Consider the following 25,121-nt stretch of genomic DNA (forward strand, 5'->3'; position numbering starts at 1 on the left):
CACTGCAGAGCCTGCTTCAGATTCTCTCTCTCCCTCTTTCTCTGCCCCTCCCCTCCTTGTGTGCATGCATGCACACTTGCATACTCTCTTTCTCTCTCTCTCTCCCTCTCTCTCACAATATAAATGAATAAACATTAAAAAAAAAAAAAAAAGAACGCTCACTGTTAAAATTTCTGAAGTAGAAAATAAAGTTACTCCTCTCTGGAATTCCATCTCCAGTTACTGCCATATATTAGTTTTAATCCACTTCTTTCAAAAAAATCTTTTCCTTAACCAATTCTTTCCTTCAACAGCAGGCTTAACAGATCTAATTCAATTTAAAAAGTTACAAATGTTAACAATTATTGAGCATTTAGGAGATCATGTTAAACACCTAACAGGTGTTCATTTATTTAATCCTTAAAAAATCTTTATAGGGGCGCCTGGGTGGCTTAGTCGGTTAAGCGGCCAACTTCGGCTCAGGTCATGATCTCACAGTCCGTGAGTTCAAGCCCCGCGTCGGGCTCTGTGCTGACAGCTCAGAGCCTGGGGCCCGCTTCGGATTCTGTGTCTCCCTCTCTCTCTCTGACCCTCCCTCATTCATGCTTTGTCTCTCTCTGTCTCAAAAATAAATAAACATTAAAAAAAAAAAAAAGAAAAAAAAACCTTATAAAGTAGGCCACTATTTTACCATCCTCATTTTACAGATTGGCCACAAAATGTTAACAAAAATTTGTTCTAGGGACACCTGGGTGGCTTAGTTGGTTGAGTGTCTGACTCTTGATTTGAGCTGGGGCATGATCCCAGGGTCATGGGATCAAGCATGTCACTGAGCGTGGAGCCTACTTTAGATTCTTTCTCTCTCTCCCTCTGATTCTCTCCACCGCTCATGCTTTCATTCTCTCTAAAAAAATAAAATAAAATTTAATTTAAACAAAAGAAAAGAACTTGCTCTAGTAAATCAGAAGAACCAGGATTCTCACCCAGGCAATCAGGTCCCAGAGTGCTGGCTCTTAACTCAGTGCCCCACACTGTGTCTCATACAGTCTCATTTCATAAGTAAATGGAGACTTAAGAGATATGAAGCTATTTGTCCAAGGTCATGCGACTACAGAGCGGCAGAACTGGATTTCAATTCAGTTTTCAAATCTGTTGCAGGAGCTCTTAACAACCATGCTATATAATCTGATACATTCAGACCACTAACCACTGGATGCTTCTCTCTTACTCTGCCCACTGACCCTCACAACTACCTACCAAGAAGTAAATTCTCTCTGACAAATAAATCCCTACAACAGAATCAAAAGGCAGACTGGGAGTAAACCAAAATCGGCTTGTTTGACTCTCTGAAACCACATTAAGATAGGTACTACTTTTCAGTAAGATCATGGCACAGCTCAAAGCTAACAAGTCACTTGTAGCCTATATACCTGAGAATAGTCCACATCGATCTGGTTATCTCTAAAGTGTAATGCCTCTGCCAAATCTAAAGCTCCATGTTTCTAGACACAAACCTACATAATTCATAACATCACATTTCATTTTGGGTCAAAGAAGAGAGATATGATAAAAGATGATGAAGATGAATTGCTAGCAGAAATAATAATCATTTAAAGTATCAGGGTGCCTAGGTGGCTCAGTCGATTACGTGTCTGACTCCTGATTTTGGCTCAGGTCATGATCTCACGGTTCATGAGATGGGAGTCCCACATCAGGCTCTGCCCTGTTAGTGCAGAGCCTGCTTGGGATTCTCTCTCTCTCTCTCTCTCTCTCTCTCTCTCTCCCCCTTCCCCACCCACAAGCGCACACCCACTCTCTCTCAAATAAACTTTAAAAAATCAAGTCCCAAGGAATAAATGTTATTAAAAGAAAATATGAAAAAATTAAATCTCCAAGGAAAGTTAGTAATCAGTTCAAACATTTATTGAATTCCTACTACATATTACTCTCACTCGGCACCAGAAACAAAGTATAGTAAGACACAGTTCTGCCTTCCAGGTACTCACAATCTAGGGGACTTACTGAGTAGTCAGCAACACACTATAGTAGCATCTCCATATTCTCTTAGAACTCTAACCAGCTGGAAAAATACTGTTGTCAGGGAAGTAACAAATGGTAGAATTCAACCGCCAAAAATAAAATCATCTGAATTTTATCTTTTCAAAAGGAGCATACTAATACCAGCCCAAAATGGACCAATCTGATGTCCAACTTCTTTAAATCTCCACTCAGATTTCACGATGCTCTTATTCACGTAAAAGGAAAAGCTAACATTTTCTTGCTCTTGACTCATTTCCTTTCGATGCTTGTGTTACTGATCTAGTTCCTCTGCCTTGATATTTAGTTCCTTTTTTTACTAGTTACTGCCTTCACAATCTACTCCCCTCCAGCTATTTCTGCATGGTCAGCCTTCTATCCTTTGGTGTCAGCATAATGACCAGATTTAAGTCCCATTCTGATGGTTCCTTCCCTAGATGATATCAACATACATTTCACATTTACCTGCCTGAAACACACGGAATACTGCTGGCAAGCACTAATTGTTCTTCTATACCTAATATTTTATTTTGTCTCTCCATTAACAAAAAAGCAAACACCTTGGGCCGTCTCATATACTGCTCGAGGAAGTGAGTGAAGGATGAGGAGAATGATTATATAATGAAGATAAAAAAGATAAAGCATTTACTGTGTGTCTGATACTGTTCTAAGTAGTTTACCTTATCTAATCATCATTACAACATACCAGTTTACAAATAAAGAAACAGAAGCACTTACAGTGGCTAAATAATTTGATTAAGATCACACAACTGGTTAAGTTCCCAGAGCAGTCCACTGAAGCTCCTTTAACCCATCACATAGCTAAACCATAAAATAACAATCCACTTCAGGTAAAAAGGAAAGAAGGAAGTTAAAGGAGTGGCAGATATTACAAAAAACAGAGGAAGGGGAGGGGAGAATATAAAAGAAATCAAAGGAGAAAAGCCAGACATGGAGAACTTCATTCCCTATCAGTCCATAAATCTTCTACTTCACTTCAAAAGTCATCCCAAGACTATTCCAAGGACTCTGGGGACCAAGTTAGAGGGAAATTTGCATATCAATGGACTCCTAGTCCTTCAAGGTTCCACTTCTACTCCATCTAGACTATTCCAGAAAAATCTAATCAACCAATTCCTTACTAAAGAGGGTAACAGTGAGAAATCTCATAGGGATTTGAGTTGCTATGCTTCAAAAGTTGGGATACAGAAACCAGTCTGGCTCTCCCAAATTCCACAATGATCCTCAACACTTCCACAAGTACCACAGTATACAGAAACATGGCTGAGCACCACATCAAGCTTCGGTCAGCAACAATTCTGGCCCTTCTGTTTCTAGAGTGACCTAATGTCATTAAGCAAATCACCTGCACCTAGAAATTTAAAATAATAAATCTTTAGCATAGCACCTAGAGTATAGATGTGTAGACACACATATATACATACACACACAGTTAGTTCTTTTTCTGGCTTCAAAGAAATGAGAAACAGGAAATATATACACTTCCCAGTGCAGAGGACAGTAAAACAACCTAGAAAGAAACACTAAGGTTTTGAAGAGCAATCTTCTTTTCTAAAAACTTTTCTATCTACCATCAAAGATCAGATCATTCTGCTTCCCTTCTCATTAATATTAATCTGAGGTTGAAATTTCCTATAAGCATCTTATATAATTTTTAAAAATATCAAGGGGTGCCTGGGTGGCTCAGTCAGTTAAGTGTCCGACTTTGGCTCAGGTCATGAACTCACGGTTCGTAAGTTCGAGCCCTGTGTCGGGCTCTGTGCTGACAGCTCAAAGCCTGGAGCCTGCTTCAGATTGTGTGTCCATCTCTCTCTGCCCTCCCTCGCTCACATTCTGTCTGTCTGTCTCTCTCTCTCAAAAATAAACAAAATTTAAAAAAATGCTTTTTAATATTGGGGCACCGGGGTGGCTCGGTTGGTTAAGCATCTAACTTTGGCTAAGGTCATGATTTCATGGTCCTTGAGTTCAAGCCCCGCATCAGGCTCAGTGCTGACAGCTCGGGGCCTGGAGCCTGCTTCAGATACCGTGTCTCTGTCTCTCTCTGCCCCTCCCTGACTCAGGCTCTGTCTCTCAAAAATAAATAAACATTAAAAAAAGTGATGTTATCAGGGGTGCCTGGGTGGCTCTGTCGGCTAAGCATCGGACTCTTGATTTTGGCTCAGGTCATGATCTCACAGTTTGTGAGTTTCAGCCCCATGCTGGGCTCTGCACTCACACTGTAGAGCCTGCTTGGGATTCTCTCACCCTATCTCAAAAATAAATAAATAAACATTTAATTTTTAAAAACTAAAAAATAATTTAAAAATTAAAAAAATATTGTTATCAAAGTCATTAGAGCTATACTAATTACCAAGAAAAACAGTAAGATTCTATACAAATACACAACATGTAGATTCATGTGTGCAAGAGCACTCTTGAAAATGCACATACTCTATGGGGCACCTGGGTGGCTCAGTCGGTTAAGCGTCCGACTTCAGCTCAGGTCACGATCTCGCGGTCCGTGAGTTCGAGCCCCGCCTCAGGCTCTGGGCTGATGGCTCAGAGCCTGGAGCCTGCTTCCGATTCTGTGTCTCCCTCTCTCTCTGCCCCTCCCCCATTCATGCTCTGTCTCTCTCTGTCCCAAAAATAAATAAACGTTAAAAAAAAAAAATTAAAAAAAAAAAAAAGAAAATGCACACACTCTCAAGAGCAACATTTATCAAGTACTTACTGTATGTGAGATTTTATGTTAGATACTAAGCAATAAAAACATGAGTAAAGCCCTCCACTTCCAAGTAAAAACCATGTGTACGTGCCTGTATGTTCATAGGTAAACGTCTTACCATTTAGGACTTCTTAAAAGCTCTTCTTTAAGGGATGTTTTTAAACATGAATAAATCTTACTGTACTTACTGCTAAAATGTCTGCTTCTACAGGTAGTAGGTTTAAGAATGCAAAGAGCTGGACAGTCAAAATGGTATAGACTTGTGTGGCTGACAGCATGAGCATCCCGATGGAGAGCAGCATCTTGCTGTAAAATCACCTGGAAGATAAGCAAATAAGTAACGATGAGCTCTGGTACTTGGTCCCTGAAAACAAATCACTTAATATGTTAATTCCTGATGTCCAAAAAAATCTTACAAATGTGTTAACATTAAAATTAAACATATTTCAAAAGCATAAGAATTTAGACAGATTTGGACATTTAAGTACACACCCAAAGTTAGTCAATAACCACATAACTCATGGTAACTAAGTTCTGTGTTTTAACCACTAAACAAATATCCTTCCATGGTTCTCAGTATGTAGTACGGCTTGTCTACTAATTCAGTTAGGAAGGGAACTAGATTTCAATGAATATAATGACTAAAAAACACAAAAAAATCCCTTTGCTTTACAATTTTTACAATTTTATTTTTTTAATGTCTATTAAAAAAAAATGTGCAGGAGAGGGACAGAGAAAGAAGGAGAGAGAGAGAATCCCAAGCAGGCTCCACCCTGTAAGCACAGAGCCCAACATGGGACCCAAACCCAGGAACCATGAGACTATGACTGGAGCCAAAATCAAGAGTCAGACACTCAACTGACCGAGCCACCCAGGCACACCAACAATTTTAAAAAATTTTTATAATTCTTTAAATATAACTAATAATTTCACGTGCAAATTAACTTTTTATTTATTCTTGCATATTGCACCCACTTTAGAGAATATAAGAGAAAAACCAGCCATATATTATAAATACGCTTTGCTCTGTCCCTCCTAACGATGTATGTACCTTTTTCCCTCTACATCCTAATGGCAATAGTGCAGCTACCTTTTCCAACTTCACCCAATTTTCTATGAGTCCTTAGCTATCTTGCAGCAAAAAGATACCATTAAAGGACTAAACAATAACCAAGTAATAAGAATAAAATTCTCTTGGTAGGCCTCAACGATCAGTATAACATATTTTTTTAAAGGTGAGAACAAAGTTTGCAAAGGCAAGGGCCTTTATTTTTATTTTATTTTTATTTGAGACAGAGAGAGAGAAAGAGAGAGGCAGAGAGACAGAATCTTAAGCAGGCTCCGCGCTCAGCACGGAGCCTCATGAGGGACTCAATCCCATGACCCTGAGATCATGACCTGAGCCGAAACCAAGAATCAGATGCTCAACTGACTGAGCACCCCAGAGACAAGGGCCTTAATAATGAATTATTTCAGTAAATGCCACTAACTCAAGTAATACTAATTTTGATGATGATTACTGTTGATAAGGCTCTGTATCAACAATGTGACTCTTTGACACACACTGAAAGAGAAATGCCTCTGAACAATTTTTGAACTACCTTCTTACAAAACCATTAAGATCAAAGAAGAAATGAAGTTGGAAACATGTCAAATGTATAGATCTGTTCCACAGAGACAAAGAGTGGATTAGGGATTGCCTGGGGGGCTGCAGGTAGGAGCCAAGGGAACTTGGTGGGCAGCTAGGAATGGGGAATGACTGCCCATGGGTATGGGGTTTCTTTTAGGGGTGAAGAAAATTTTCTAAAATTAGATTATGGTGATTGTTACACAACTCCATAAATATACTAAAAATCACTGTGCTGTTCACTTTATTTTGTGTGTGTGTGCTGTTCACTTTAAATGGGTAAATCTTATGGTATGTTAATTATATGTCAATAAAGCTTTTTTAAAAATGTATAGATTTGGGGGTGCTGGGGTGGCTCAGTCGGCTGAGCATCTGACTCTTGATTTTGACTCAGTTCATGATCCCAGGCTCATGGGATCGGGCCCCAAGTTGGGCTTTGTCCCTATGCTCCTCTCCCCTGCTTGTGTGTTCTCTCTCTCCCTCTCTCTCTCTGTCTCTGTCTCTGTCTCTCTCTCTCAAAAAAAAAAAAAAAAAAAGTATAGATTTGTTGCTATTAGTTTCTTAGGAAATACATGTTATAATATACCTTTGTGCAGAAAAGAGTTAACATAGCAGGCCTGAGGCTGCTATCATTAGAAAGACCTGCTTGCAGAATTGGCCCTTCTTATTTCAGGAAGGTTCCCATTATTCCCTGATAAGAACGTCTCATTGTGTCTGAACTCTGCAAATAATGTGGTTATGTTGAAAACACATTTTCTTTCCGATAATCTGAAATTTTGAATGCTAGGTAGAGGGTACTTACAAGCACAGTCCCCAACAGAAACCCTGAGCACTGAATCACTGAACAGTGCCCAATATAAACCCTGGGTACTGAGCATTTCACATGTGTTGTCATAACTTAGTGCTGAGGAATTAAGTATATCCTGCATGACTCCATTGATAAAGGACTCTTAAAAGCTTATATCTAGTTTTCTCTGGACTTTACCCCACGAAAAATATCTTTGAACATTTGGAAACTAAACAACACAATTCTAAATAATCCATGGACTAAAGAAAAAGCCTCAAGAAAAATGTAAAAAAATGCATTGAATTGAATGAAAATACAACATATTAAAGTTTGTGGGACACAGCTGAAGCAGCGCTAAGAGAAAATTTATAGCATTGAATGCATACATTCGTAAAAGAGGAAAGGATTCATTTTGATAATCTAAGCTTCCATCTCAAGAACTTCAGAGAAGAACAAAATATACTCAAAAGAAGCAAAAAGAAATAAATAATAAAGATAAATCCACACTGTAAAGGCCAACTGAAAGTAACACCGATATTCAAGTTGATGTTCAAAAGGTTAACCCTATGCTTAACACAGGTACTCAAGGACTTCAAACCAATGCTCAAGGCACAATAGCCACTGGACTGTTTCCTTCTTTTACTCTGGATATGAGACAGCAGAGACAGAGGGGAGGGGGAACATGTACGTGTGTATTTAACAATAGGCAGTGGGTTTGGTTACACTTCTTTTTGCTTTTATTACGTTTTGAAAAATAACACGTTCTGGAGTTTTTATTGTCTCTCTTTACAAAACTAGCCCTTATTGATTGTTGAAAATGTGCAAAAAATTTAAATCACTCATAATCACCAAATTAAGGAATAACTAGCATCCATATTTTGGTGTGTAACCTTCCATTCTTTTAGTGATATGTACATTCAAATATATATTTAGCAAAACTGGGAATATACTATATGTGCACATTGTTTTGTTAACTGTAATCTTTTCACTTCATATATTGTGAATATTTTCCTAATTCATTAACTGTACTTGAAAAAATTAAAAATTTCAAACCCTGTACCATAGCATCCCCTGGAGAACCAAGCAGCTAGCAGTCCAGGAAACCCTCTGGGGCTTCCACACTTTTCAAACATTTTTTCCAAGATCAAATGACTATTTAAAAAGCAGCCACACTGTATACAAATCAACATTCTCTCCCATTACTCCGTGCATCTGGGACTATAGAAATGTCACTGTTGGGGCGCCTGGGTGGCTCAGTTGGTTAAGCATCCAACTTCGGCTCCGGTCATGATCTCACGGCTCGTGAGTTCAAGCCCGGCATCAGGCTCTGTGCTGACAGCTCAGAGCCTGGAGCCTGCTTCATGTTCTGTGTCTCCCTCTCTCTTTGCCCCTCTCCCACTCATGCTGTCTCTCTCTGTCTCTCAAAAATAAAAAATAAACATTAAAAAAAAAAAAGTCCCTTTAAAAAAAAAAAAAAGAAAGAAATGTCACTGTCCCTGCCCCACATCTTCAAATTGACATTCTCAGGTCACAACAATAAGTCTTCCTACAGGGGACCATCCGGAAAAAACAAGCTATTTCCTCAGCTCATATTTCTGTCTTTTTGTAGCATTACCAGCACTCTATCCAAGAAGTATATATTGGGGAGTAGGAAGGAGACCCACCAGCTAGTACATAGTTGTTGACAGCCACAAGATTAAAGACAAGCACAGAGGGATAGGTCAATATACTGGCAAAAAAATCCTGTGACAGCTTCGGAATAACTCTTCATTTCACTCCTGGTGGAAACTCCACTGTCCAGTGCATAGCTATTGATGAGGTAGGCCAGTGAGTTACAGAGCCACAAATAAGTGATATCACCTAGGAGACAAGGAATAAGACCTGCAAAAGTCCTAGGATGCCGTCTTTGCAATAGATGGTTACTATGGAGTCACGAAGTCCATAGTACTTGGATTTTCTGCCAATGAATTGTTCCATAAATCCCAGACTAATCGTGTGGAAGGTGTGATGAGGGTAGCAGCAGAATGAGCCACCATCTTTCAAGTTGTCTCCTTGATAAATTGGTTGAAGGAGGGTGTGACTTCTTTCTGTACATTTACAGGGCCTAAATAGTCAACCTTGTCACATTCCTGGTAACGCTGCAAAATTTTACCATGGACCACACACAGTTCCAAGGACTCCTGAACAGTCTTGGAGTTAAGCCTGTGAAAAACCTACACTTCCCATGGATGTTTGCAATGTGCTGAGCATAACAAAACAGACCAGGAAGCCGACTTACTTGCCAACCAAAAATATTTCATCCTACTATTGGAGGAAGAGGCTCATATCCTACATGAGCAACTGGGACAAGATGGTGAGGCCAGAGCCCAGGAGCACCTGACTGGCCCCATCCACCATCATGGTACCTGAGGACATTTTTTTAAAATTATATTTCATACACTGGGTTTCCTGAGGACATTTCATACACTGGGTTTCCTGAGGGTACCTGAGGACATTTTTTTTTAATTGTATTTCATACACTGGGTTTCCACACATGACTTTGTTTATACAAAATGAGAACTACTGGTTTAAAACAATATATAATGACCACATGACATTCCATGTGAATGCACTATAATGGATTTAATGGAATGCACTCTAATGGATCAAACAGAATCTCTATTGTTAGAAAATTTTTTGACTACTATAAACTCTACAATAAATACTCTTGTAGTTAAACTCCATAGGCACACTCTTATTTTTTTTAGATTAAAGTCACAGAAGTGAGTAGTAGTATTCTAATTGTGGTAAGAAATAGGAGATCCAGTATTTGATAGACGTAGGTTTATGTTGAGGCACTGACACATACGAACAGTGTGATTTTGAGACAAAATGACTAAGTTGCTTCATCTGTAAAAGGAGAATTGTTTAGGACTTAAAAGGACAACTCTGTGGAATAAATACAAAAACGCACATAAGGACTTAACAGCAGTGGAATACAGGAGGAAGAGAGTTTTGGGGTGGTGCTGCCAATAGACAAAACAGGAAATACCAAAGGAGAACTACAGTTAGTGGAGGTGAGCACAACTGGGGCTGTTTTTTTTCCATTAATGTTTGTGAAATATTCTGGTGGGCATGTAAACAGAATGCTATAAATAGAAGTCAGGAGCTCTACCCAAGGCACAGAGAGATGTAGTATCATCAACAAATATGTGATAACTAAAGTGATTTTAACGCAAAAGTGAAAATCAAGAAGAGGGCTAAAGAAAACTCTAAACAGTATATAAATTTAAGGGTCAAGAGAAAGGGAAAACAAAGAAAGAGACTGATTTCACAAAAGTTAAGAAAGAAAAGAATGTTGAAATGAATGTGGGGGGAAGGAAGGCAATCAACAGAAGTAAATGTTGAAGAAGTGGCAAACAGTCTAAAATTTTCAGAGTCTGTCCAACTAAACATTTTTATTTCCCTGTAGTCCCACAAGTACCCTTGCTCTGATCAACTCACAATTTCAAAAAATGCACTCTGCTGTCACCAGCTCTATATCTTGTGATATATATATATCATCTATAACAATCATGTGTTAGCCAGAAATTAAAATATAATCATCTACCTTCAAAGGAAAATTCAGGAGAAAATGATGAATCCTATATTATATGCAAATTTTTGTTTAAATATATGCAGTTTCTGTAAAAAAAGATCCATAGTTATTAACACATTTTCAAAAAAAAAAAAAATCACACACACAAAAAAATAATCACAAAAATCTCCAAGAAATCTTCTGGAGAGAAAGGTTAATAAGTTTAAATCCTTCAATACTATCTTGTAGCACCTAAACTACTGGGTTAAGTCAAATTGTATTACTAGACAACATTACTTACTGTAAAAATGACTTCCTAACTGATGAAAAGAATGACAAGTGGAAAGACTGTTAATTATAAAAGCTTGTCACAAAAACAAAAACGTTCCCCAAGGGGTAATCTCTCTTGAAATCAAGTATGACCCTTAAAGAAACCTGGAAGCTACTCACGGACTGTTACAAAAAGGGGTTCCTTTCCTATAGGAGACTCTCCTATGCTGCTCTGATACCCACCCACATACGCTTACAATTCAGTACACTCTTGGTTGAGTATAAAAGCTGTACCTGAATGAACATAAGGCTTCTCAGTTAAGATATATCTTATGCTGATAAGCCATGTTCCCAGCCTGTATCCTTCCACAAAGCTAGTGAAACCTGGTGTCAGGTTACACCCATTTAGAGTGTTATTATCAACCAGAACCCCTGACTCATCATGCAGAGTGGGTGTTATACCTTTCTTCCCCATTACAATTCTCATCAGTCTCTGATAAATTCGAATTTATTCAATTACTGCAGCCTCTATAACAGAATTCAATAAAGTATTATTTGTTGTGACTCTTATCACTCCCAAATAGAATGTATTCTATTGAGGACATTCTTTTTTCATGATTTTATTTAAGTTCTAGTCCGTTAACATACAGGATAATATTAGTTTCAGGAGTAGAATTCAGTGATTCATCACTTACATATAACACCCAGTGCTCATCATAACAAATGCCCTCCTTAATACCCATCATCCATCTAAGCCCATCGCCCACCCACCTCCCTCCATCAACCCTCAGTTGTTCTCTATATTTAAGGATCTCTTATGGTTTGTTTCCCTCTCTCTTCCCCACTCCCATATGTTCATCTGTTTTGTTTCTTAAATTCTATATATGAGTGAAATCATATGGTATTTGTTTTTCTCAGACTTTTTTCGCTTAGCATAATATACTGTAGCTCCATCTACATTGCTGCCAATGGCAAGACTTCATTTCTTTTTGATGGCTGAGTGATATTCCATTGTATATATATATATACACCACATCTTCTTTATCCATTCATCAGTCGATGGACATTTGGGTTCTCTCCATAGTTTGGCTCTTGTTGATAATGCTGCTATAAACATTAGGGTGCATGTACCCTCTTTGAATCTTGGGTAAATGCCTAGTTCTATTTTTAACTTTTTGAGGAACCTCCATACTGTTCTCCAGAGTGTCTGCACCAGTTTGCATTCGCACGAACAGTTGCAAGAGGTTCCCCTTTCTCCAAAGAGGACGTTTCTTTAGAACGTTTTTGAAAAAGCACACAGAAAAGCCTTCTAATAAAATTGAAGCCACCAATTCAGCCCCTCTGGCCAACCTAATGGTCTAAGTTTTAGCAAGCACCTTTAACCTGACTGATTAACTAAACCTTTCTTTGTGGTTTTACAGCTCATGCATTGTTTGCTAGTAAGACTCAGAACCAAACCCTGTTGTACAACCTCCCCCCCCCCCCACCAGCCACACCTCAGTACACAACCTCTGAGCACTGCAGTGATAACATCTGAAAGCTGACACCACTGAGTCTGCACATAATTAAGAATTGCTACAGACCACTATGCTCCCCTTTTACTGATTAACTGCCCTAATGTTCCTTTAAAACTCTTTGGGCCTGGCACAAACCTTGGAGTTTGTTTTTGGACAAGAATCTACCCTCTCCCCAGGTGGCGTTCCTCCTAAATAAAGCTCATATTCCTTTCCTTTTTTTTCTTTTTCTTTTTTTTGGGCCAAGTTTTAACTTAAATTCCAGCTAATTAATATACACATTACTAATTAACATAAACATTAGTTTCAGGTGTAGAATTTAATGATTCGTCACTTATATACGATACTTGGTGTTCATCACAATCATACTACTTTCCAAACAAAAACAATCTCTTGAGTATTGGCCTTCCAAGCAATGAGCAGCTGAACTCGGGTTTTTCGGTAACAAAATCTTGCTAGTTACAAATATCTACCTCTTTTCCTCCATTCCACCTTCTCTCTCTCTCTTTACTCTCTTTCTTTCTTTCTCCATAATTAACAAAAATAGGAGTATTCACTCTAAGTATTCACTCTAAGTATTCCTAAAATCAGAAGTCTACATTTCTTCAAAGTAAGTATTTAGTAGAGAAAATGCAAAAAAATCCTTGAAAACTACCAAGCAGGTTTCTTAGAGGTATAGCCATCATCACAATCTCTGATCATATCCAACTGTGCCTACTACTTGACAGAACTTCACCCATTATTAACAGACATTTTATCTGAAATTAGCTTCCTGACTGTCTAAAGTTTTCCAACTGGCAAATTCTCATTCTACTTTCTGTTCAGTTTATGTCACCTAAAATGTATTCTTGTCAAAACTATTTTAACCCAATTCTAACAAGACTTCAGAGCTAACTTCAAGCTTACAGGAAATACATAGAACAGAAAAAAAAAAAAAAAAAAAAAAAGCTCTAAGACAAGGTGGGTGTTACTTGAGAGCACTGCACCAATTCCTGTAAAATTAAATGGAATAAACAAAATAGTGTAATGAGATGAAATGGGAAAACAGCATGAAATATGAAACATTAAATGCAAAAGCAAAAGTTTCAAGCAAACCAATGATAAAAATACAGTTAAGGAACAAGAGGGACAATGTGAATGTGCTCTAGATATTAGATACATTTTTTTTTTTAAGTAACTGTTCATTTTCTTGGGTATGACGGGAGTATTGTGGTCAAATGAGAAAGTCCTTATTTTTGGAGATGCATAGTGAAATACTTAGGAATGAAATGTCATGATACCTGCAATTTACTTTAAAATACACAAGTCAAAAAATTTAAACCAGAAGACTAATGAATGTTAAATCTAGGTGAAGATTATATTGAGATTCATTATACTATTTCTCTGTTTATTATACAAATTGTCAAACACAGAAAAGTTTTTTTAATGTACCGAATAAATCATTTTAACTCTTCAAGGATCTTCTTAGAAGGCCTTCAGCCTTATTTTTAAATGTTGATATAGTATACATAAAATTGTTTAAAATGGTAAATTTTGTTCAGTGTTAAGTTCAGTAACAGTAACTACATTTACACTGTTGTATAACCAACATCACCATTCATCTCCAGAACTTTTCATCTCCCCAAACTGAAACTCTGTAACCATTAAACATGAATTTCCCATTCCCCACTCCCAGCAACAATTTTACATTCTGCCTCTATAAATTTGACTATCCTACATACCTGATATAAGCAAAATCACTTTTTGTCCATTTTTGTCTGGCTTATTTCACTTAGCATAATGTCGTCAAGATTTATCCATGTTGTAGCATATGTCAGAATTTCCTTTTTAAAGGCTAAATAATATCCCATTATATGTATATGCCACATTTTGTGTATCCATTCATTTACTGATGACACTTTGGTTGTTTCCATCTTTTGGCTATTGTGAATAAAGCTGCTACGAACTGGGTATACAAATAACTGAGTCCCTGCTTTCACTCCTTTGGGGTATATGCCCAGAAGTGGAATTGCTGAGTCATTATGGTAATTCTGTTTAATTTTTTGAGGAACTGCTGTATCGTTTTCCACATCAGCTGCACCATTTTACATTCCTACCAGCAATGCACAGGGTTCCAATTTCTTTGCATCCTCACCAACACTTACTATTTTGTCTGTCTGACAATAGTCATCCTACTGGGTGTAAAGTGATATCTCATTTGGTTTTGATTTTTATTTCCCTAATTATTAGTCATGTTGAGCATCTTTTCATATGCTTATTAGCTATTTGTGTGTCTCCTGGAAGGAATAATTATTTAAGTCCTTTGCCCATTTTTAATCTGGGTGTGGATGTTGTTGTTGAGTTATAAAAGTTCTTTATATAGTCTGTATTTATTTCCCTTATCAGATATATGGTTGAAAACTGTTTTCTCCCATTCCATGGGTTTTCTTTTCACTCTGTACAGTGTCCTTCAGTGCACAAGTCCAACTCACCTATTTTTTCTTTTGTTGCCTGTGCTTTTAATGTTATATCCAAGATATCACTGCCAAATCCAATGTTATGAAGTTTCTCCCCTATGCTTTCATCTAAGAGTTTTACGTATTAGTTCTACATATGTTTTTGATCATTTTGAGTTGTTTTTGTATATAAGATGGGTCCAACTGCATTCTTTTGCAGGAGGATATCCAGTTTTCCCAATACTATTTGTTGAAAGGACTGTCCCCCTCCTCCACTCAAAGGTCTTGACACCCTTGTCAAAATTCACTTAACTATATATGTAAGGATTTATTTCTAGGCTATCATATTCCAGTGGTCTGTATGTTTGTCCTTATGCCAGAACCATACTGCTTTAATCACTGTAGCTTTGTAGTAGATTTTGAAATCAGAAAGTATGAGACTTCCAACTTTGTGTTTTGTCAATATTGACTAGTTGAGCTCCCTTGAGATTCCATAGGAATTTTAGGACATATTTTTTTCTACTTCAATAAAAAAAAAAAAAAAAAAAATTCATTGGTATTCTAATAGGGATTGCACTAAATCCACAGATCACTTTGAATAGTACTGACATCTTAATAATACTAAGTCTGTCAATCCATGAACATGGGATGTCTATCCATCTATTTATGTCTAATTTCTCTCAGCAATGTTTTGTAGTTTTCAACATATAAGTCTTTTGCAATCTTGGTAAGTTTATTCCTCAGTATTTTATTCTTTCTGACGCTATTGTAAATGGAATTGTTTCATTAATTTCCTTTTGTGATAGTTCACTGATTTTTGCATATTGATTATATATCCTTCAACTTTGCTGAATTTGTCAGTTCTAATAAGGTTTTTTTGTGGAACCTTTATGGTTTTATACATGTAAAATCATGTTATCTGTAAACAGAGATAATTTCACTTCTTCCTTTCTAATTTGGTTGCCTTTTATTTCTCTTTCTTGCCTGATTGCTCGGGCTAGGACTTCCAGCACTCTAATAAGGACTAGAAGTGGTAAAAGCAGGCATCCTGGTCTTATTCCTGATCTTAAAGGAAGAACTTTCATTTTCAGTCTTTTACCACTGCTTATGATATTAAGTGTGGGATCTTCATATACAACCTTTACTATGTTGAAGTAACTCCCTTCTTACTTATTCAATGCTTTTTATCATGATTTTTATCAAATGCTTTTTTCTCCATTAATTAAGACGGCCATGTGTTTTTTCTTTACACTATTAGTATGATGTATTACTGATTATTTTTCATATGCTGAACCATCCCTGAATTCTAGGAATGCACTTGATCATGGTGTTGTTGAATTTGGTTTGCTAGTACTTTATTGAGGATTTTGCATTAATACTCATAAGAAATACTGGTCTGTAGTTTTCTTATAGTATCTATCAGTGTCTGGCTTTCATATCAGAATAATGCTGGTCTTACATAATAAGCTAGGAAGTATTCCCTCCTCTTCAACTTTTTGGAAGAGCTTAAGGACTGGTATAATTCTTTTTTAAGATATTTGGTAGACTTCACCAGGGAAGCTATCTTGTCCTGAGCTTTTCTTGCTAGGGAGGTTTTTGATTATTGATTCAACCTCCTTACTAGTCATAAAATCTATACAGATATTCTATTTCTTCATGACCTAGTCTTGGTAAGTTGTCTGTTCCATTTCAACTAGGTAATCCAATTTCTTGTTCTACAATTATTCACAGTACTCTTTCATAATTCTTTTTATTTCTGTAAAATTGGCAGTAATATGTCCCTCTTTCAGGTTTGATTTTAGTGGAGCCTCCCTTTTTTTTTCTTAAAGCTATCGAAAGGTTTATTAATTCTGTTGATCTTTTCAAAGAACCAACTCTTGATTTTGTTAATTTTCCCTTGGCCTTGTTTTGGAGAACATGAGCACCCTGGCTGGCACACATAATTATCTGTATAGCTGAAGAGCACAGATGCCAGTTACTCATCTAATGCTGGTCTGGTATTTGCAAAATTTTAAACCTTCCCCAAGCATCACAGTAAATCCTAAGCTCACTTTAAATCTATGACAATACCATACAACTCATCTACACAAAAATACAGACTAAAACTTCATTTTACAAATGGGGCTGCATTTAATGAATGTTTAGGACCAATATTACTTTCAGGAAATTCCTTTCCAAACAACGTTTAATTCTGAAGATAACTCACATCCTGACATCAACTAGTTTAGTGCCAAATAACACTCATGAAACAGCTAATCAGCTCCATAGGAAAGCCTCTGAGTAAGCTCTTATTCTACTGATTCCCAAGCGACATTCCTGAGCATCACTAGCGTTCCAAAAATGGACCAAAATACTCCACTGCTAAAATAATGGTAATCTCTTCCTAGTTTGCCAAAAGATTTAAAGGATAGTAATTTCAATTTGGTTTTCTCCATAAATGTATCTTATACTACAATAAGCATCAAAAGCAAGCATTAACAGAAAATACATGTGAACAGCTAGTTAATGACTTTAGTGTAAAATTTATAATAGCCAAATCACATTTCATAAAATAGGTTTTTTAATAAATGTGCTAATGGTCATGTATGTATATTGGATACATGTGGTACTATGTTTCCTCCAAAATAGTGTTCTCAATTCATACAAAAATTGATTATATCAATAACTACATAGTGTTCCTTAAAAAGCATCATGACTTCCAAGAGTTTTAACAACTGGGAACTACTAATATACTGTAGTTAAAAAAAAACCCAAAAAACTATGCTGTATGGGAATTTAAGAAATGGTTTAGAGGTTGTCATGAGCAAAAGTGTTAGAACAAAAAACAACAAGGCTTAACTTTTTAAGCAAAAATAAGATACCTAATAGTTCTTTGCAAAAAAACCGAAGGTTGATCCAAACTGAAAGCAAGCCTCACCTAAGATTTTTAACTATTGCCATCAACCAAAGCAAAATTTTTTTAGATTCCATGAAAATGCTTTACAATTTTATTTTTCCAACAAATGAAACAAAATTAACACATTTTTAATTTCAAAAGGTTAGCAAATAAAAAAAAACATCAATTCTTTCCAAACTCAGGGCTTCATACAAACTATTCCCAATGTTTTGTATGTAATCATATCAACTTTTCTCCCCATAGAAACAATACTGTTTTTATTTTCTTTACATATTACCTGCATGTTTTAAAACTTTTGTAAAGCCTATTTATATATTGTATACCAAACAAAAATCTAGAAGAAAATGCACAGAAATCTTAACAGAAATCCATTACACTTCAAGTTTTCTAAGTGTGCGTTACTTTTACGCAAAAAAAAAAAAATTTATGAGCAAGCAATAAGGTCTTATAATTCACAAGTCTATTCACAATTTAAAGATCTGAAGTGTGCAATCAAAAGAAGTGTAAAAAAAAAAAAAAAAGGCGGATCTTGAGCTGAGAGTTAAGAAATCCAGCTGTCGTTTTCTCTCTGTAAGCACTGCATAATACTCAAAAGGTTCCATCCCACACTACAGTTCTTATAGTTAGTTGCCATAAAGGTCAAATGTAGCAGCTATTTGGGCTCTGAGGAATGTGCATCAGTTGGCAATAAGTCACGATGAACCACAGATGATATCAACTGTGATGCCATAGATTACCAGCACCCCACTTCCACTGGCAAAGAGCTCAGCACTGTGCTCACCAATACCAAAACTTCAAATTTTTAGGTCTGTCTCCTGCAACCACTCCAGGGATTAATTCTGTATTAGCAGAAATTCAATTAGGAGACAGAAACTATAAAGTAAATTAAATACAGAATGTTTAACAGAAGTAATTAGTAAACTAAGATGTAGGAAGGGATGGCAAGGAGCGAGAGAGAAGGATTCTATACTTTATATACAGTTTATAGTATGCAATTATAAGTCAATAAAGCAGTTTTTAATTTTTTTAAGAAAATTATTAAACTATGATTTTAGTTTTTCCTGATTTTGTCTTCTGTATTTGGGGCCCATGGCTGAGGCAGACCATCACCAGATGTCCTCAACCATATGTACTGCCGACAGACCACGCAGCAAGAACAGGAAAAGGAAAACACAAGTCACAGGAACTAGGAAGGAAAAAACCCTTTCTCTAGTAAATTCCCTCTAGCACCCTGTCTCCTCCAGCATCCTGTCCCCTGTAGGACCCAATAAAGCTTAATATCATGCTCTTTGTAAAGAACTGCTTAGAGTCCAGTCCTTTATCGTGGAGCAGGTGAGTTTGGAGTAGAAAGATAACAAATTGATAATTGACATGGTTATCTTTCTGTTCATGACAGTATTTAAATAAGGCAGTGCTTCTCTCATTTAACAATAGGAAAAAGAGGAAAATGAATATATGGCCATTAGCCTGTATTAAGGCACAGACTCTCTTTCCAGTTCTGAAAGAGCACCCATAGTCTCATTGAAGTAGCATTTATTTTTAAAAGCCACACAAATTTCATATTCTATTCTAGGCTATTATCCATGTATGTTTAAAATAATAAGTGTTCACAATTACACAACAATTGATTATTATGTTTATAAGTTTCTAGAAGCTGCCCATATTCCTTGGCTGGTAGGCCCCTTTATCCACCTCCAAAACCAACATTGGCAGATGATACCTTTCGCATCCCATTATTCCAAACTCCTCTTCTGCTTCCTTCTTCTAAAGACCCTGCCTGGAGAATATAGGATAATCTTCCTACCCCAAAGTTCTTACCATATCTGCAAAGTTCGTTTTATCACATGAGGTAACATATTCACAGGTCCAGGTGTTAGGATGTGGACATCTTTGGGGTCATCGTTCTACCACAGTAATTATCCCATTTCTCATCAAATTTTCAACTTATTCATGTAGATCAGTATGGGATTATACTGATTTCATTCAATGGGTTATAATCTGCCATAGTAATTATTTTTTGATGCTTAATTGTTCCCGACTTGGCTCAAACAGCTTGTGTCTTTTTTTAAATGTTTATTCATTTTTGAGAGAGAGAGACAGAGAGAGAATGAGCGAGGGAGGGGAAGGAGGGACAGAGGATCCGAAGCAAGCTCAGAGCTGACAGCAGGAAGCCTAATGTGGGGCTCGAACTCACGACTATGAGATCGTGACATAAGCTGAAGTGAGGTGCTCAACCGACTGAGCCACCCAGGCTCCCCAGGCTTGTGTCTTTTTTATATGTCTCCATCATTCTTGAGCCCCTCTTTGTTGTCTGACAAGATTTTCAAGTCTCATCTTGTAGTTTTCCTGCCTCAGCCCTAAAACTGAGCCATTTCTCCAAGGAGAATATCCTTGTTTGCAGGAATTTTACATTAAAGTATTTAGAGCATCAGGTCAACAACTTACTCCCAAATGACTGAGGAGGAAAAAAAAAAAAGGTCGCTATACTGTTCTTACAACTTTTCTGGAACTTTGTGATTACTTCAAAATAAAAAAATCATACATTATTTTATATTAATCATGCCTTCCGAAGTTCAAAATAAATTATTTGAGGTTTGTGTAAATATTAGTGCAGATGACTGAAAATTTACCAACTATAAAAAATCTGGAATTCACTAGCATAATCAGAAGATCACTTAACATTATGTTGGAAGGACACCCCAAACTTCATATTTAGGATAATCTCACATCATAAAAATTAAAATTATTTAGTATTCCACTTTCCAACTTCATATTTATCTATATGATCCTATTCATTTGGGAAAAAAGTAAAGGACTATTAAAACCAATAAATGTTACAAAAATCAGTCATGTCTCCACACAGCAGCAATGAATAATTGCAAAATGAAATTAAGAAATAATTCCATCTATAACAGGTATCCAGAAGAATAAAATACCCAGGAGTAAATTTAATCAAGGAGGTAAAAGACTTGTACACTAAAAACCATAAAACATTGCTGAACAAAATCAAAGGCCTAAATAATGGAAAGATACCCCATGTATTAGAAGACTTAATGTTGTTAAGATGGCCATACTACCAAAAGAAATCCGCAGATTCAGGGGCGCCTGGGTGGCTCAGTCAGTTAAGCATCTGACTCTTGGTTTCAGCTCAGGTCAAGATCTCAGTGTGTAGGGTTGAGTCCCGCGTCGGGCTCTGCACTGACAGTGTGCAGCCAGTTTGGGATTCTCTCTCTCCCTCTCATTCTGCCCCTCCTCCCCCTGCGCTCTCTCCCTTTCAAAATAACTAAACTTTAAAAAAAAAAAATCCACAGACTCAATACATTCCGTGTCAAAATTCCAATATCCTTTTATTCAGGAATGGAAGTCATTCCTCCAATTCTAACGGAATTACAAGTCCCCAGTAGTCAATATAATTCTGGGAAAAAGAGAACAACGCTAAAGGACTCATACTTCCTGATTTCAAAATCTTACTGTAAAGCTACAGTAACCAAAACGGTGTGGAATGGGCCTGAGGATAGACATGTCAACCAATGGAATTAAGACCCCAAAACAAACCCATACATCTATGCCCAAGTGGTTTTTGACAGAGGTGCCATGACCATTCAAAGGGAAAACAACAGTCCCTTCAACTGTACACCAAACTCAAGATATAATAGGTGAAAATTAACTCAAAATGGTTTGGTGACCCATGAAATACGAACTAAAATGATAAAGCTCTTATAAGAAAACATAGGAGCAAGTCTTCATGACCTCAGATTCAGCAATGGAATCTTTGCTAGCACATCAAAAGCCAACAGCAAGAAAAAAAATTGGGCTTCATCAAAAGTAAAAACTTTTATGCATCAAAGGACATTATCAGGAAGTGAAAAGACCACCCACAGAATGGGAGAATACTTTTAAATCATATCTTCTAGGGGTCTAGAATCCCGGATATATAAAAACATTTACAACTCAATAATAAAAAGACAAACATCCCAGTTAAAATATGGGTAAAGAACTTGAATAGACATTTCCCCAAAGATATAGAAAGGGCCAACAAGCACACGAAAAGATGTTCAACGTTATTCGCCATTAGGGAAATGCAAATCAAAACCATAGTGAGGGGCGCCTAGGTGGCTATCAGTTAAGCGTCTGACTTGGGCTCAGGTCATGATCTCACGGTTTTTGAGTTTGAGCCCCACGTCGGGCTCTATACTGACGGTTCAGAGACTGGAGCCTGCTTCAGATTCTGTGTCTCCCTCTCTCTCTGCCCCTCCCCTGCTCACAGTCTGTCTCTCAAAAATAAATAAATGTTAAAAAAAATTTTTTTTAAGCTATAGCAAGATACCACTTCATACCCACAAGGATGGCAACAATATTAATTTTTAAATGGAAAAGAACAAATGTTGTGGCAATGTAAAAACTAGAACCCTCATACATTACCAGTGAGTTGTAAAATAGTTCAGCCACTGTGACAGTTTGGTGAGTCCTCAAAAAGCTAAACATAGGACTACCATATGACCCAACAATTCCACTCCTGGCATATACCCAAAAGAAATGAAAACTGGTACTCAAAACAAATCCTTATATATGAATGTTGCCAGCAACAATACTCACAATAGCCAAAGGGTAGAAAGAACTCAAGTGTCCATCAATAGATGAATGGATAAAGTGTGGTATCTACAGGGGCACCTGGGTGATTCAGTCGGTTAAGCATCCGACTTCAGCTCAGGTCATGATCTCAGGGCTTGTGAGTTCCAGCCCCACATCAGGCCTTGTGCTCACAGCTCAGAGCCTGGGGCCTGCTTTGAATTCTGTGTCTCCGTCTGTCTCTGCCCCTTCCCTGCTCACGGTCTGTGTCTGTCTCTCTCCCTCAGAAGTAAATGATTTAAAAAAAAAATTTTTTTTTAAAAGTGTGGTATATACATACAATTACTTAGCTGTAAAAAGGAAAGAAGTAGCGACACCCACACCAGTGTTGCTGTAACAAGGCAGAACCTTGAAAACAGTATGCTAAGTGAAAGGCCCAGACACAAAGGTCACACGTTATATGATTCCATTTCTAGGAGACTTCCATAATAAATAGGAGGTATCTATTAAACCTAGTGAAACAGAAAGCATATTTGTGGCTGCCAGGGGTTTGGGGCAGCAGTAAATGGGGAGTAACTGCTTAATGGGTATAGGGTTTCATTTTGGAGTGATAAAAATGTTTTGGAACTAGACAGAAGTGGTAGTTGCACAACAATGTAACTGTATGAAATGTCACTCAATCGTGCACTTTAAAATGGTTAGTTTTAGGTTATATGAATTTCACCTCAAAAAAAATTTTAATTAATGTTTATAATAAATGTTGGACAAATGTGTAAATTACAAGCACAGTTCTTTTTTGAAAGTCGAACATGTAAATTCAAGCACAGTAACTAGGCAGATAAAGTACTCTTCAACATTTAATGAGGTATTTTACATCTAAACAAAGTAAGAGTTCAATTCCCACTCTCTCTCTCATGACTTGATTTAGAAATATTCATCCATCTCGTGGTGTTTCTCCCTAGAAATTCATTTCCTCTATAAAAGTTTACCTGAATATCTCAATTATTAGAAACTGAGCCTGAACTAGAGTCATATTCATTCAAACTTCAACAAGTTTCTAGCCCTTTAGAACGGATTCTAAATCAAATTCTTATAACTGACCAGTTCTCTTACTTCAATAAGTAGACGATCCCAAAATTTCAGTTGTTTCTTCAACTTAATGTGGTTATGAACATTTAAATGTCTTAATGTTCAAATATTTCATAGTTCTGATATCCTAAAACCACAAAATTAACATTTGTCCTCAGAGTTAAGACTGATTTCCTCAAGCAGGGCTATATCATTGAAATAACATCTTTCTTGTGTACAATTCTCTTAAGAGGAATGTAAAGGTAGATATACAAATGCCTAATCATATTACTTCCTGCATAAAATTTGTTAACAGGTTAAACAACTTTCAGAATAAAGTTCAAAACTAAACTGTAGCTTAGCAGAGAAAGTTTTCCATAACGTCTCCAGCTTTGTCCCTTGCCATTCACTCTTCCTCAGTCTTTCTTTCTTCTCTGACCAGATGAACTTTCTCTTCTCACAGCCTCTCATTATGTAATGTGCCTTCTCTATGCCACCGCAATGTAGCAAAACTAAATTGTTCATCACTCCCATTATTCTTTAAACTCCTTGAAGTTAGAGATTATAGCCTTTTCTCATTTGTATACTCAGCACCTGGCACAAAATCAAAGGCTGTTAGAAAATTAAAGTACGGAAATACGGATAACTATTAAGATCCATTATTAGAGTCTAAAATACTATGGTTTGTGACCATTCCAGAGGAGTTGGGGAGTGTAGTTCTAAAATACTATGGCTTCTGGGGCATCTGAGTGGCTCAGTTAGTTAAGCGTCTGACTTCAGCTCAGGTCATGATCTCAAGGTTTGTGAGTTTAGCCCCACGTCGCACTCTGTGCTGATAGCTCAGAGCCTGGAGTCTGCTTCAGATTCTGGGTCTCCGTCTCTCTCTGCCCCTCCCCCACTCATGCTCTGTCTCCCTCTCTCTCTCAAAAATAAATAAACATTAAAAAAAATTTTTTTTAATACTATGGCTTCTTTTTCCTACATAATGGCAAAAAGTAAAACTATACATTAGGTTTTGTTTGGCTTCATTTTTTAAAATTATAATGCAGTCTTATTAGTAACTAACATCAAATAGATAACATTAATTTTGTAGACATATTTTTTAAATATCTACCTCATTAATTAAGAGTATAAATTTAGTCTGACTACCATCCAATGGAAGCTCTTTTATCTGCATTAGTAAAATGAAACATTACTACAATCGACATTTTTTAAGTCTTAAAAGTAGAAATTCTTTGACTAAAAAAGTTCCAACATCATTTTATAAATGAGGAAATGAACTGAGAGGTGCAGTAATATAGTCACCCAACTAATTAGTGGGCAAGTTGGGTCCACCCAGATTCCCTTAATGTTGATGCTTTCAGCTCCAATATAACTTTATTTCCATTTCAGCCTCATAGACAAGTAGGCAATGCAATTTACAACATCCTTCATTTTTTTCCCAATCCTCAATCTAATGAGTACTTGGATCCTTAATACTTACTACATTTAACTGATTACTTTATCTTTAAGATTTGTTCCCTTTAACATATTTCCTTCTCCCTATCATGGATGTTTAATGAATACCTACATTTGCTGAGTATAAATACATCAAAGTCATTCCACTGGGAAGACGAGGAAATGGGTAGACACACATGAGTAAGAATAACATAGTCCCT

General features: G+C 36.8%; 1 protein-coding gene and 1 pseudogene across 3 annotated transcripts in view; both read right to left on the minus strand.

Annotated features, from left to right (window-relative positions):
- The window catches only part of RNF13 (ring finger protein 13), a 163,250-nt gene that overhangs the window by 131,566 nt on the left and 6,563 nt on the right, over positions 1-25,121 (minus strand). For 2 of the 3 annotated variants that reach the window (XM_007086312.3, XM_007086310.3), the window contains exon 2: positions 4,930-5,059. In XM_007086312.3, the coding sequence (XP_007086374.1) occupies positions 4,930-5,043 (114 nt within the window). In that variant the 5' untranslated portion in view covers positions 5,044-5,059. Of the gene's footprint in view, positions 1-4,929; positions 5,060-10,744; positions 10,794-25,121 lie in introns of those variants that run through there. The other variant, XM_042999141.1, reaches the window with a different exon arrangement.
- LOC102966944 lies at positions 8,611-10,723 on the minus strand (annotated as a pseudogene).

This window comes from Panthera tigris, chromosome C2 (assembly GCF_018350195.1).
Source record: "Panthera tigris isolate Pti1 chromosome C2, P.tigris_Pti1_mat1.1, whole genome shotgun sequence".
Taxonomy (NCBI): Eukaryota; Metazoa; Chordata; class Mammalia; order Carnivora; family Felidae; genus Panthera; species Panthera tigris.